Source organism: Salvelinus sp. IW2-2015, linkage group LG15, assembly GCF_002910315.2.
Source record: "Salvelinus sp. IW2-2015 linkage group LG15, ASM291031v2, whole genome shotgun sequence".
NCBI lineage: Eukaryota > Metazoa > Chordata > Actinopteri > Salmoniformes > Salmonidae > Salvelinus > Salvelinus sp. IW2-2015.
Window position 1 is genome coordinate 4,861,978 of NC_036855.1, and position 13,418 is coordinate 4,875,395.

Here is a 13,418-nt window from a genome sequence, read left to right on the forward strand (position 1 = left end):
CGTACCCTAGAACTGTCTTCCCCACTCCAGTCCCAAGTAAAACGGCCTTTTGGTGCATCACTGCTCCAGGAATACCGCGTCCTGTTTAGCATATAAGCTACTCTGCGGGTACCAGCCGAGCATGGAGCACCCCAACAGTACTCCCCTTTCAACGTACTGTGGATACCGTCCAAGCGCGTGTTACAGTACCGAATCGTACCCCGCAGGGTACAAGTAGAAGCATCTATAAGTCGCTCTGGATAAAACTATCTTCCAAATGACCAAAATGTAACTAGGGTTTGGAGTTTCCTTGCCACGGGTAACACAACTTGGCCCTTATGTTAAGTAAAAGTGCTAAGATGTTGAGGTTGAGCGGTCTCACCATGGCCAGTTTCTCTCCGTAGCTGGTGGAGACACAGGTGATCCCGTCCTGCAGAGCCTGCTCTCTCAGGTCACTCTTATTCCCCACCAGCATGATGGGGATGTCGTCCTGGGACACGTCCTGAACAGATATGGACAGCAGGTAAAACAACAGTTCCAAATGGCACACCATTCCCTTTATAGTGCACTACTTTGTTTTGATCAAGGTATTTTTTCCCCCCAGTATTTATAGTGTACTGTTTTTGACTAGGGCCTATACGTGTTTTTCCAAGTAGCGTATATTCATGTAAGATCAATGTGGCTTGCGAGGCTGGAAAAATGCATAATTATGCAAAGTTGCGATATCAGTGTAGCTCGCGTGGCTACATACAGTGAGTAAACCTCACATTAGAAACACCTTCCTAATATTGTGTTGCATATATTGTGTATAATGCACAATATAGGGAATAGTGTKCCATTTTAGATGCATATATTGTCATCACAGACAACACAACTCTACACCGCAAACATGCAACACAGCAACTGCACACATAGCGTTATCAACTGAAATACAGTCAAATGATTCAAGAGCTACAACAATGAAAGTGGATCAAACATCAATCTCTTGACACCACTAACAATCAATCCAACACACRTGTGKACGTACAGTACCAGTCAAWGGTTTGGACACACCTACTTATTCAAGGGGTTTTCTTGATTTTTACTATTTTCTACATTGTAGAATAATAGTGAAGACATCAACACTATGAAATAACACATATGGAATCATGTAGTAACCAAAAAAAGTGTTAAACAAATCAAAATATATTTTATATATGAGATTCTTCAAAGTAGCCAGTCTTTGCCTTGATTACAGCACCGACAAGGCGGAATTAGTTATTATGCCAAGCACAGTCAAGAGGCTCTAAAATGGTGCAACGACTGCTAGAACATACGAGATTCGGGCTGATGAGGGCCCTAATGAGCCACATGAGTCATTCACGTCAAGCCTCATGAGGTGGAAAGAGGTTGTTGTCATTCCTTCCAATGACTGAGTGTGTGGTCGTGTTGGACCATGTAGGTCCTTAGGCGATGTGGACATTGAGAGAAGCGTTAAGCTGTTAGAGAAATCACCGCTCCACCTATCAGCCCCTAATAGTTTCCTGTAGTCCACGATACCTCAATTTTGTCTTGCCACATGTGAAGGAGATGTTTTGTTGTCCTGGCAGCCAACACCTGCCCAGGGTCTCTGACCTCCTTTCCTATAGGCTTGTCTCATCGTCCGTTGGTGATCAGGCCCACCACGTCATGTCACAACACTATGCAGTGATGAGCGTCGAGGAGTGCGTGGCTCAAATAGTGAGCATTCGCACATCGTGGGCGAACAGGGAGCACAGGCGGGACTAAGCAGCACCCCTGAGAGGCCCCTGTGTTGAGGGATCAGGCGTGGCGGCTGAGCTATGTTGCCGTACTTTCACCAAGCCAGTAGGGGAGTCGAGCCGTCAGGAAGTCACGAGACCAGTTGCAGAGGACGCAGTGTTAGAGTCCCCAGGGGGACTATTTAAGCTTATGATGAAGCATGAAGGGGACTATGGTGTTGAACTGTGAAAGCCTGTAGTCTATGAACAGTGATCACATCAGCTGTTTCCTTTTGTCCAGGTGGGAAAGGGCAGTGTGCGAGTGCAAGTATGAGATATGCCGTCACCTTCTTGTGAGATCATGCATTCTGGGCGGAATGCGTATTGAGTGTGTTGCCTACACTGGGTTCTGGATGAGTGGTGTTGATATTGAAGCCATGCCAGAGCCCTTTCAAAGCATTTTCATGCTTCCACCAGGTATGTGCAAAGGCTACAATCGGGGCGATACGTTATTAGCCAGGCTACTTTGGCGTTCTTGGGCATACAGGACTATTGTGTGAGTTCTTGCTTGCAACCATGGTAAGGTTTACAGACTGGGTAGAGGGCCCAAGGCGGAGAGCGTTGCAAAATTGTCAGTGACGATTACTACATGCTCCCTGAGTACCCATCCTGGTAATCCGGCCTTGGTAATGCAACTGTTTAAAAGGTCTTACATCCGGCTTTCTGGAGGGAGGCCTGATCACTACAGCATCATCCGGAACGAGCTGGTGCTGGACTCATTCCATGTTTCAGATGTTGACCCACTCTCTAAAAGAGAGAATGAGAAATCATTTCACGCTCAGAGTCTGGTAAGGCTTGATGTCACTGCGATCAGCTCTTGAATGGTTTCCCTTTGTAATCCGTGATTATGCTTGCAAGCCCTGCCATACTCCATCCGAGTGTCAGAGCTGGTGTAAGTAGGAATTCGATCTAGCACCGCCGTACTGACAGCTCCTTTGCGCCTTTGTCATTTCAAGAGGATGTTAGAGGCGATTCTTATACGTTTTCTGATTAGTGTACCCACTACCTTAGTGAAAAGCGACACCCAACTCTAGCACTTTAGCTCAGGCTGATCTTGATACATATCCAGTCTTCGCGTTGAACAAAGGAAAGACCAATTGGAGGAGCCAACGCGATCCATCTGGTATGCTGTACCCGGAACATGCGAGGTTGCTGTCCCTGCGATGCAGAGAGAGGATCCAGCCTAATACCTGCTAAAATGATTCCGTGTTCCTTGTCCAGCCCATGACTCCGAAATGCTATAAATAAACGTTCTTAATGAGATCACCGCGAGATGTCACGGAAGTAGTCCTCGACCCAGAAACTCGAATGCCAGTTTTGTTCTACGCGGGCATGATGTGGCCACGTGTCGCCGTAGTCCGTTCATCACTGTGCCCGCTCAGGCGACCTCGCTAGCATTGCAAAACCGTCCTTTATCCTCTCGAGTGTCGAGGAATTAAGGGGTGGTCCGAGGTGGGTCAGTGTGTCCTGTGCCGAAGACTCAATTGAAGTAGAAGCCTTCGTTCAGATTGAGGTGAAGGGATCGCTGTTCTGCTGTCCCCAGAAATTGTTTTTTCGTCATAAGCAAAACAATGGTGGAAAAGAACACACACACATATCATCCCAAAGAAAAAAAATACAAAAAGAATATGTAAGAATCACGGTAAAAATAGAGAATGGTCAGAAGGCCCCGTAAAACGGCGCTAAGCATCCCAGCGCCCATCCTTCAGCTATGTGGGTCTGCCAAGGATGTAACTTGACACAAAGCGTTAACGATAAGATAGCATTTGATGGAAATGGTTGTTTCGGCGTATCCAGTGTTAGGTATCAGCAGAAAGGGCATTGAATCATAAAAACATTCTGAGACACACTACGCTCCATGACAGCCGAGAGCTTCCCATTAGCCACTGGTCTCTAGGCTCTGCATTTATTCTGTCCAGACCTTTGTTTTAAAACAGGTGTCACACACTCAAACAAGACGCACCTACTCCACATAATCCCAACAATGCACTCACACACACACAGCAAGGGGGCCAAAAGACACCACATTCAAGAGGCGCATGCAAGCCTGGATGGTTCACCCTCACACAGACCGTGAGCGTGGTACCGTAAAGCAGAGATCCATGAAGACTCCTGCTAGTCCCATCAGTAAGCCTGGCATATGAACCTGAAGCCAGGATACCAATGCCCAAAAAGCAAATAAATCATGTCTACTCATCACATAACATGCCAAACTAGGCTACATTAAACCTTCAAAAACAGGCCAGACTTAGAAATCGCCAAAAGGGTATAATCCAATGGAAATAAGATAGCCATCTTGTTTCTTTTGTTAAATACTTTTCTTAGAAACGTACCACATCTGGGTACTGAGGCACCCGAATGTTGCAATGAGATTTTTTGCCATTGCAAATGTGCGACATAAAAATGGTACTAAAGTAGCACATCAGTGGCCCCTATAGATTGACTCCAAATAGGTCTCAACAATTTTCTTATTTTTTTCATGTCTTTTTAGCCCACAATACCTGAGAGTGTAACGAGTCGCACAATCAAATAGGTATATCTCGTAATGACATAAAGAGAGATATGTTGTACTTCTAAAGAGCTGTTGTGTTGCAATTGGCGAATATGAAGATAATGTAGGGTGTTTATCTGGCAAAGAAAAACCATAAATCTAGTCTGCTATAATACTCTCATACCACTAATCAGGATGTTCTTATAATATGATTACTCATGCATATTTGAAGGTATTCACTCAAACCCATCAATGCAGCAGATGATCCATATTATTTTCTGCACATATCGCTAACATTATAGATCGTGCCAGGATCCTCAAAGACGCACAACCCACACTTGATATTCGTTACTACACGGCCAGCGGCTAGATATAATTTGGCTCACCCGTTCAGATTTGAGTGGGTACGAATGTCAGATCACATATAGCACACACTACATGTACTAATCACACCAACACATACAAACAAACACTTCGTACTGAGGCCACCCACACTATATCCCCTATCTCGTCCCAGGGGAGTGTCGATCTATCGCCTAATCTGATTAAAGCGTTGGCAATTGGAGTATTATGGTTGGCTCACTGTCATCTCCGTGTCACATGAAACACAGGCAGTTGTGTGGATGGCCCTGCCACCATTCCACAGGTGACCCATCATGATTTCTCTCTTCACGCTACCACTCCTGCTGTGGACTCGCGATTTCTCTCTCGCCACCCCCAGCACATCAAGGCACTCAATCATAAATCACAAGTAGCCCGCCTTGGCCAGCTCTACCCTCTCTAGCGAAATGTATATCTTATTACTGCTCCCTGTCCCACAATTGTAATCCAGCTACCATTGTACCTTTTATGCTGCCTTGCCCCAACACTCAGTAACGTATCTGATACATTCCGCTTACTTTTACATCACATGTCCCTGTAAGAGGCCTACAAGCACACGACACACACTAGCTATCTTACTCCTAATTCGAATGACATCTACTGTAGCACTCACCTAACTGTCTAATCACGTTTCATAGCTGGCCCCATATCCTATGATTGTTAAACTCGTTACTGTGCTAATTGAGTGGGTCATATGTAGGCCTTCTCTGACCTCATCCGGCCTTCTACTACTGTACATAATAATACTGTATCATATAATACTCCACGATTAATATTAAGATCTTTACATTTAAAAACCAAAGTCTATAGAAATTCCCGTCATATCCAATAAATGTTACAAGCTACCCCTTGGAGTCTTCAGAATAGGACTTGGAATAGTGGAAGTATGACTTTTAGTCCTCAAAATGGTTACACCTAAAACATAACACCAAAACTAAGGATTCATTAGCCGCCACTAACTCTGTTGGTGTCCATGGAGGACTGCTTGGCTCCTTGATTTGGAGAAATATTAAAGTGTTGTGACTCTATGGAATGGCATGGCCTGTTGAAGCAATCTAAACTGAGAATGGCTATTTTTTTACATGTGAAGAATATAGAATGCCATTTGCTATGGCCTTATTGTTTACCTTTTTGTTGGTGACACTTTGATATCGGTTCGGAATAAATATGCATGCTGTATTTTATAAAGGATATAGTCCTACCATGAAACAATAATACAAACAGTCGCGTGGACAACCGCCTCTGTTTTTGGTTTACACAAAAAAAAGGGATGGAGTCTGGTAGAAAAATATAACGACTCTCCACAGATATAATAACAGAACATGGAATGCAAGGACGACCATCATTGATATCAAATTGATGTTTTGAACCATGTTATGAGGCTATATACTGTTATTTTACATTTACTTCATTCCACAACATTGGATACAAAACACGCACTAAAATTGGGTTAACTCCTGAGTTAGATGTGACAGTATGATGCGTCGGACTTAGACAGAGCCACTCATGAGGGGGCATTTAATTAGAGTTATGTATCTTCTAGAATCAACAGATACAGCAGTACCAGTTCCAAAGATTGAACCACAATCACTCATAATCCAGGTTTGTCTTTATTTTGAACTAATTTCTACTTGTAGAATAATAGTGAAGACATCAACAACATGAAATTGAAACACATATGGACATGATTAAGAACACACCAAAAAGTGTAAACAAATAAAAATATTTGTTATAATTCTTCAAAGAGTAGCCAACACCTTTGCCTTGATTGACAGCTTTGCAGCACTTCTGCATTCTCTCAATCAGGTGCTTCATTGAGGAATGCTTTTCCAACCGTTCCAAATCATTCCCACATATGCTGGGGCATCTTGTTATGGCGGCTTTTCCTTCACTCTGAGGTCCCAACTCATCCCAAACCAAATCTCCAATTGGGTGAAGGTCGGGTGATGTGGTGGGGAGTTGCCAGGATTCATAGCTGACTGCCGAGCACGCCATCACTCTCTGCTTCTTGGTCAAAAAGCCGCGTCACACAGCCTGGAGGTGTGTTGGGTCATTGTACCCTGTTGAAAAAGACCAAATGGATAGTCCCATTAAGCGCAAACTAATGGGCAAGGATGGCGCTATCGCTGCAGAATGCTGTGGTAAACCATGCTGGTTAAGTGGTGCCATTAAAATTCCGAAATAAATCATGACAGTGTCACCCACAGCCATTTGAGCACCCTCACACCTCACCTCCTCTTCATGCTTCAACGGGGAATCAACACAGTGCGAGATAATCGTTCTACTTAGAGAGGCAACTACTCGTGCGTCTCACAAAGGCATGCTGTTTGGAACCAAAAATCATACACAATTTGGACTCATCAGAATCAAAAGGACAGGGTTTCCATCAATCTAGATGTCCATTGCTCGTGGTTTACTTGCCCAAGCAAGTCTCGTTCTTCTCTTAGTGTCCTCTATATAGTGGTTCTTGCCAGCAATTCGACCATAAGGACCGATGACGTAGTCTCCTCTGAACAGTGATGTTGAGATGTGTCTGTTAGCTGCACTCTGAAGCAATTTATTAGACTCAGAATGTGTTTTAATGTCACTCATTTGTGTTGGTGGACGGGCTGGCAGTCACACCGTCTCGCAGACTATGCACTAGCTCTGCCTGCAGGGCTGAGTGGATCCCTCCAAGGTGTGGGTCTGTGGTGGAGGGAGGGGTGTGGGTAGGCCTCGTCTTTTGCCGGTCCTGAAGCTGCCTGGTGCGTCTTATGTTGCGCTGCTGTAGTGGGCGTTGAGGTTGGTGGTGCTGTGGCCAATGGATGGGGGGGTCCAAGGATGCTTGGCCAGCCCGAGTGGTGTCTGTCTTCTGGATCTGCGAGAGACAACGCTCCGCTGTCCTGGGGTGGAGAATTGGGGCTGCAGGTTACAAGCAATGTCCTTGAGAGTCTCTGCAAGGTTGGGGACTGTCTCCGCTGTACAGGTGAACATGAGTCATCAGAGACAGTCCAGATTGACGGTGGGATGGTGGGGCCAGTGTACATTGGGTGCGCAGGGCCAGTCCCATGAGAGACTGCGGTTTTATTCTTTGTGTTGTGGCAGGGTGTGGACCAGTCCTTCCTCTGTAAGAAGGGTTGGACACCTAAATCCAGCGACCTCGGAGTTGGGGAAGATTGAGCGAGGCCTTCTCACCAATCACTCCCCTATATAGAGCCACCCTACTCTCCCGCGAGTACAACGCAGTTCGTGCTGTCACGGTGTGTATAGAATTATTGCCTTGGGGACCCGGAGCTGGGCTTATCAAGCAGCTCATGAGCCCTAGCTGCCGTGTTGGGCGTACCACAGCTTCTCCTTCTTGTGTTAGGGAAAGTTTATTCTCCTGAACCAAACTTCCCATCTTGAGTCCGCCAACAGGGCAATGTCAGACAGTGTTTCTTCTGGGGTAGAGGGGGGGCCTTGTTCTGTGCCATGCTGCTGTCAGTGCGGAGGCTGTCTGTGGCTGGGGGGGTAGGTGTGCAGCAGGCATGGCGCTTGGGAGAGGTCATGGCTGGTTGGGGTGGGCTCCTCTCTGTGTGAGGGCAGGTCACAGGGTGGGTGCTCCTAGCTTAATCCTGCAGGCCTGTCCTCGTGTTCCTCTTTTCTCTCCTGCAGCTCTTAACTCTCTATGTCGTCGCTCCTTATTAAACTGCACTGCCTGTCTTTTTGGACGCTCTCTCTCTCTCTCCCTTCTCTCCGGGGGCCTCTCTCTCTCTCTTTCCAAGATTGAATATGATTCATGTTGATTGACCCCTACAGAACAACAAATATCTGCTTCCGCCTATACACATACGTTCTTTTTTGGTTCCTCTGTCCTTCCTGCCGGTTCATTCTCTGCTTTCTCCACCAATCTACACAGTCTAGATTGAATGAGTCGTTGTTTACTTGCGCAATGTCTCTATTAAATTAGCAGCAGGAGCCGTCTGATTACCATAGGATAGCAGGTCAATTGGATATTCTTACTACAATTATGAACAGTAAACGGGACTAAACTGATTCCTAGGCCTACTGTAGATCAGCACACTCCATACTCTGAGATGGTTTAATGTACTGGCGGCCCTGGCTGGTGGAGTAGCCTGACGCAATCAAAAGAGGGGAAGAGAGGTTCAAACACACCACAGATGTTTCTGATGAAATGAGAATCGGAATGACATAGTAGCTGTATTTGAGATGTCTTGCAATAAAACGCAGCCCAGTCCCTATTTTTCTGTGTGTAGTCGCGTTAAAGTTCGGTGTCAACTCCATGTCGAGTCCAGGAAGTGAATCGAAGGTTCATTGTGTCTTTTTTTGTTTCAGGAAGTTACAATGACTGATGCACAGTGGATACTTGAACCCGTTTCTTTATTTTTTTCAATGTATTTTATAACCAGGATAAGTTGACTGAGAGGAACACATTCTCAATCTTAACAGCAATCGGACCTGGGGAATGAGTTACAGGGGAGAGAAGTTGGGAATGGATGAACCAAATTGGATCAGCTGGGGATGAATATGTATGACCATCGATGAGGGCCTGGGCTGTAGCCAGGACACCAAGGGTTAACAAACCCCTAACCTCTCTTTAATTACGATAAGTGCCATGGAGTAAGTCCTTTAAGTGAACCACCAGAACACGTCAGACACCCGTTGTAACGTGCACTACTGAACAAGATGCACTGAACTGGACAGGGCACATGTCTCTAAACACTGCCCTGGGGCATTGGGTTTATTTATTATCTAATTATTATATTATTTTAAGACACAGGAAAAGAGGGCCTCCTCCTTTTCTCGGTAAACATATAAAGACATAAGTGAAAAATGAACAAAAAAAAAAAAAAAAAAAAAAAACCAAGAAAAAAGATGCTAAATTATAAAATAATAAATCAACTTTTGACATAAAATTTGAACAAGACTGCGATCCTATCTAGACATGACCTCTCAATCAGGCCGAAGTTTGTATATATTTGTATTTATTAAGGATCCCCATTAGGTTTCCGCAAAGCAGCAGCTACTCTCCTGGGGTCCAGCAACAATTAAGTGTGTGCCATCAGCCACTACTACTACTACCACAAATACCAAAATACAAAATCCATGTGTACGTGTGTGTAGAGTCGCGTGTGAGCCGTGCTGGTCGCCTGTGTGTGGTGTCTCCATTCACTATTCCCATGCTGTTCCATAAGGATGTATTTTTGATCCTTACAAAAAAAAATCTGATTCCTACTGCTTGCAATCAGTTACCTTTAGTCATGGCCATATTAGTACTCTGTGCCTCCCAGTAGTCTGTTGTGGACTTGGGGATCTGTGAAAGACCTCCTGGTGCGCATGTCCTTGTGGGGTAATGCATGGGTGCTGAGTTGGTGTGCTAGTAGGTTAATACATAAGTAATTTGATACATAATAAAGCGACCGACGAGTCTGCCCAGCATCCATGTCGACCTGATTAGTGGCCGGCAAGGATTACTGGTCACCTATATCCTAAGATACTTATTGTAGGGCACGTGCGACTCCAACCCCTAGTTACATTTACATTTTGGTCATTATAGCAGATGGATTTTACCGCCAGATGTGACTACAAGGTAGCTTATACCCAAAGGTTGACTTCTAGTTGCCCTAGAAACTGTGTTTTCCAAACAGCCAGTCCTCGGGGTAACAGCAACTCATGTTATTGTGAGGCCCAACGTTGCAATCAGGTTGTGTTTTGTCCAGGCTTACATAACCAATGTGGTGAACGCTTGGAGGTACTGTTGGGGTACCCCGAGTTGAGTGGAGGTACCACGTTGGGCGGGTACTGTTGTGAGATGAGTAGAGTGACGACAGCTTGAATACACTATGAGTTGTGGAGTTTGCAGCGGTGTCACCTACGCGGTGCATCACACTGGAGATGAGTACTTACGTGGGGGTACTGTTGGGTGGTAATCTGTTGTGGAGGTTACATAGCTGAGCTGGGAAGTACTGTTGGGGGTACCGGTGGAGTTGGGGTAACCAGTTGGGGTACTGTTTGGAGGTCACCTGGTTTGGGTGGTATCTGGTTAGTAGGTAACCGTTCGGTAGGTACACGCGTGTGGCAGGTACCTGTTGGGGGTACCGTTGGAGGTACTGTGGGGGTACAGATTGGACGTACCGTGGGGGATACCGGTTGGAGGTACCGGGGTACCGTGGAAGGTAAAACTTGTTGGGGGTAACCAGTTGGAAGGTAACTGGGTGGCGTACCCGGTGTAGGGGGGGTCAGACTGTTGGGCGTTACCGTAAGTTGGGGCGTTAAGAGTTGGATGAGGTACTGTATTGGATGCGGGTACTGTTTGGAGTACCGTTGGAGGTAACCCGTTGGGCGTACCTGTGTGGAGTACGGTTGGGGGTACCGGTTGGGAGGTACCGTGTGGAGGGGTACTGGTCTTGGGGGTCACATTGTGGGCGGCGGTACGCGTTGGAGTACATGAGATTGTGCGGAGGTACCAAGTGTGTTACTTGAGAGGACATCCGCGAAGTGGGGAAACCAGGTTCTAGCGGTACAAGATAGAAGCAATGCTCATAGAATCGCTCTCGGGATATAAAATTACTCTTTAGGGACCAACATGACCAAAAAATGTCACATAGATTTGGAGTTTCCCCTGCCAACGGAGCTCAACACCGAACACAAACGTTGGCGCCGTTGACTGTTAGTAATAAGTGCTAAGATGTTGAGACGGTGAGCGAGGGTCCTCCACCATAGCGGCCAAGGATTTTCTATCTCCGAGCTGGTGGAGACACAGGTGAGTCCCGCGTCAGCTGCACGAAGACCTGGCTCTCGAGTGTAGTCAGTGTCACTGCACTATTCTCCCTATTCACCGAGCTAGTGATGCGGGAGTCGATCTGGGACATCAGTCCTGACAGCATTGATATGGGACAGCAAGGGTCTTACAACAACAGTAAACCCCAACAATGGACACGAACCACATTCACCACGTCTTTATAGTGTATCCTTATGTATTATGAATCAAGGTGAAGTATTTTTCCTCGTGCACCGCAACAGGTAGTTATCAAGTGTACTAACTGTTTATTGCACTCTAATGGCCCCGAGCTACGTGTTTGTCCAAGTAGTGTGTAGCTATTCATTGTGGTACGATCAATGTTTGTAGGCTCGGTCTCACGACGAGCTGTGAAACAACACATTGGCATGAGACTATGCGCAAAGGTTGCGAAGGTATGTCAGTGGGTAAGGCATCGCGGTAGCTACGATAGCAAGTTGAGCATGTAGAAGACCTCTTCACTATGTTAACAACCAGTATACGGAAACGCCGTATTCCTAATATGATGTGATTGGCCATATATCTGTGTATAACTGCAGAACAAATAATAATACTAGCGTGGGATATAAAATAGTTCCATTTAGTCAAATTGTGCATCAAAACGAACAACTAAACTCTACACGCAAACATGCAAACACAAGCAATTGCTGCGACACATAGCGTTATCCACTGAAATAGCGTCAAATGATTCAAGACTACAAACAAATGATAAAGTGGTATCAAAACATCAATCTCTCGACACCACTAACAAATCAATCCAACACACGTGTGTAACGTACAGTACTCAGTCAAGGTTTGGACACACTACTTATTCAAGAGGCGTTTCTTGATTTGTTACTATTTCTACATTTCTGTAAGAGCATAACGTTGTATGAGACATCGAACACTAGTAATAACACATCATGATAGTCATGTAGTACCAAAAAAGTGTTAAACGAAAGTCAAATACATTATTTTATAATCGATAGAATTCTTCCAAATATCCAGTCTTAGGCTTGAGATACCAGCTTTGCATCACTCTGGTATCTCATTAACCAGGGCTTCATGAGTATCACCTGGAATGCATTCAAATGTAACAGGTGTGCCTTGTTAAAAAGTCCATTTGGGAATTTCTTTCCTTCTTAATGCGTTTGAGCCAATAAGCTTGTGTTATGAGAAAGTAGGGGTGATTATACAGAAGATAGCCCTATTTGGAAAAGACTAAAGTCCAAATTATGGTAAGAACAGTTCAAATAAGCAAAGATAGAAACGACAGCCCATCATTACTAAAGACATGATGGTCAGTCAATGCGGAACATTTTCAAGAACTTTGAAAGTTTCTTCAAAGTTCACGCAAAAACATCAAGCGCTATGTTGAAACTGGCTCTCATGAGGAACTCCACAGGAAACGGAAAGAACGAGGGAAGAGAGAAGAGGGGGAGGAACGAGTACGCTGGCGCAAATGAGAGTTCATCAGAGTAGACTGCACCTAAATTGCAGCCCTAAATGAAATGCTGCACAGTGTTCAATAAAGACCATCACCCAGCATCAAACTGGTCTAGCAGGACGAGCTGATGTGAATCAGGCCCTTATCACTGGTCATAATTGCTGCAAAGAAACCACTACTCTAAGGACAACATCACTTCGTCGCTCGGTGGTTATCTTGGCAAGAAACACGAGCAAACTTGACCATAAGGACCGTGTTGGAATAAGTCGTGTCCTTAACCTGTTCGTATGAGTTCAAATTTGAGATCTTGGATTCCAACCGAGCCGGTGCTTTGTTGAGACCGAAAGTGAAGAAACAGATGACTCGCATGTGGTGGTCCCACCCGTGAAGCATGGATGGAGGAGGTTGATGGGCTGTTGCTGTGGACACTCTGTGGATTTATTTGAATTCAGGCACACTTAAAGACCAGGATCGGTACCACTCTTCTGACCAAACGCGATATCGACCAATCGCATCATGGTATTCGCGCTTTAATGACCCATCACACCCCCTTCAGGCCGCTGTAAGTGCTTATTATTTGACGCA

At 45.4% G+C, this 13,418-nt stretch overlaps 1 protein-coding gene across 1 annotated transcript in view; it reads right to left on the reverse strand.

The window, feature by feature from the left end:
* Positions 1-13,418, reverse strand: part of LOC111973948 (ras and EF-hand domain-containing protein-like) — a 72,491-nt gene that overhangs the window by 18,404 nt on the left and 40,669 nt on the right. The window contains exon 14 of the mRNA XM_070446863.1: positions 362-481. Within this exon, the coding sequence (XP_070302964.1) occupies positions 362-481 (120 nt within the window). The remainder of the gene's footprint in view (positions 1-361; positions 482-13,418) is intronic.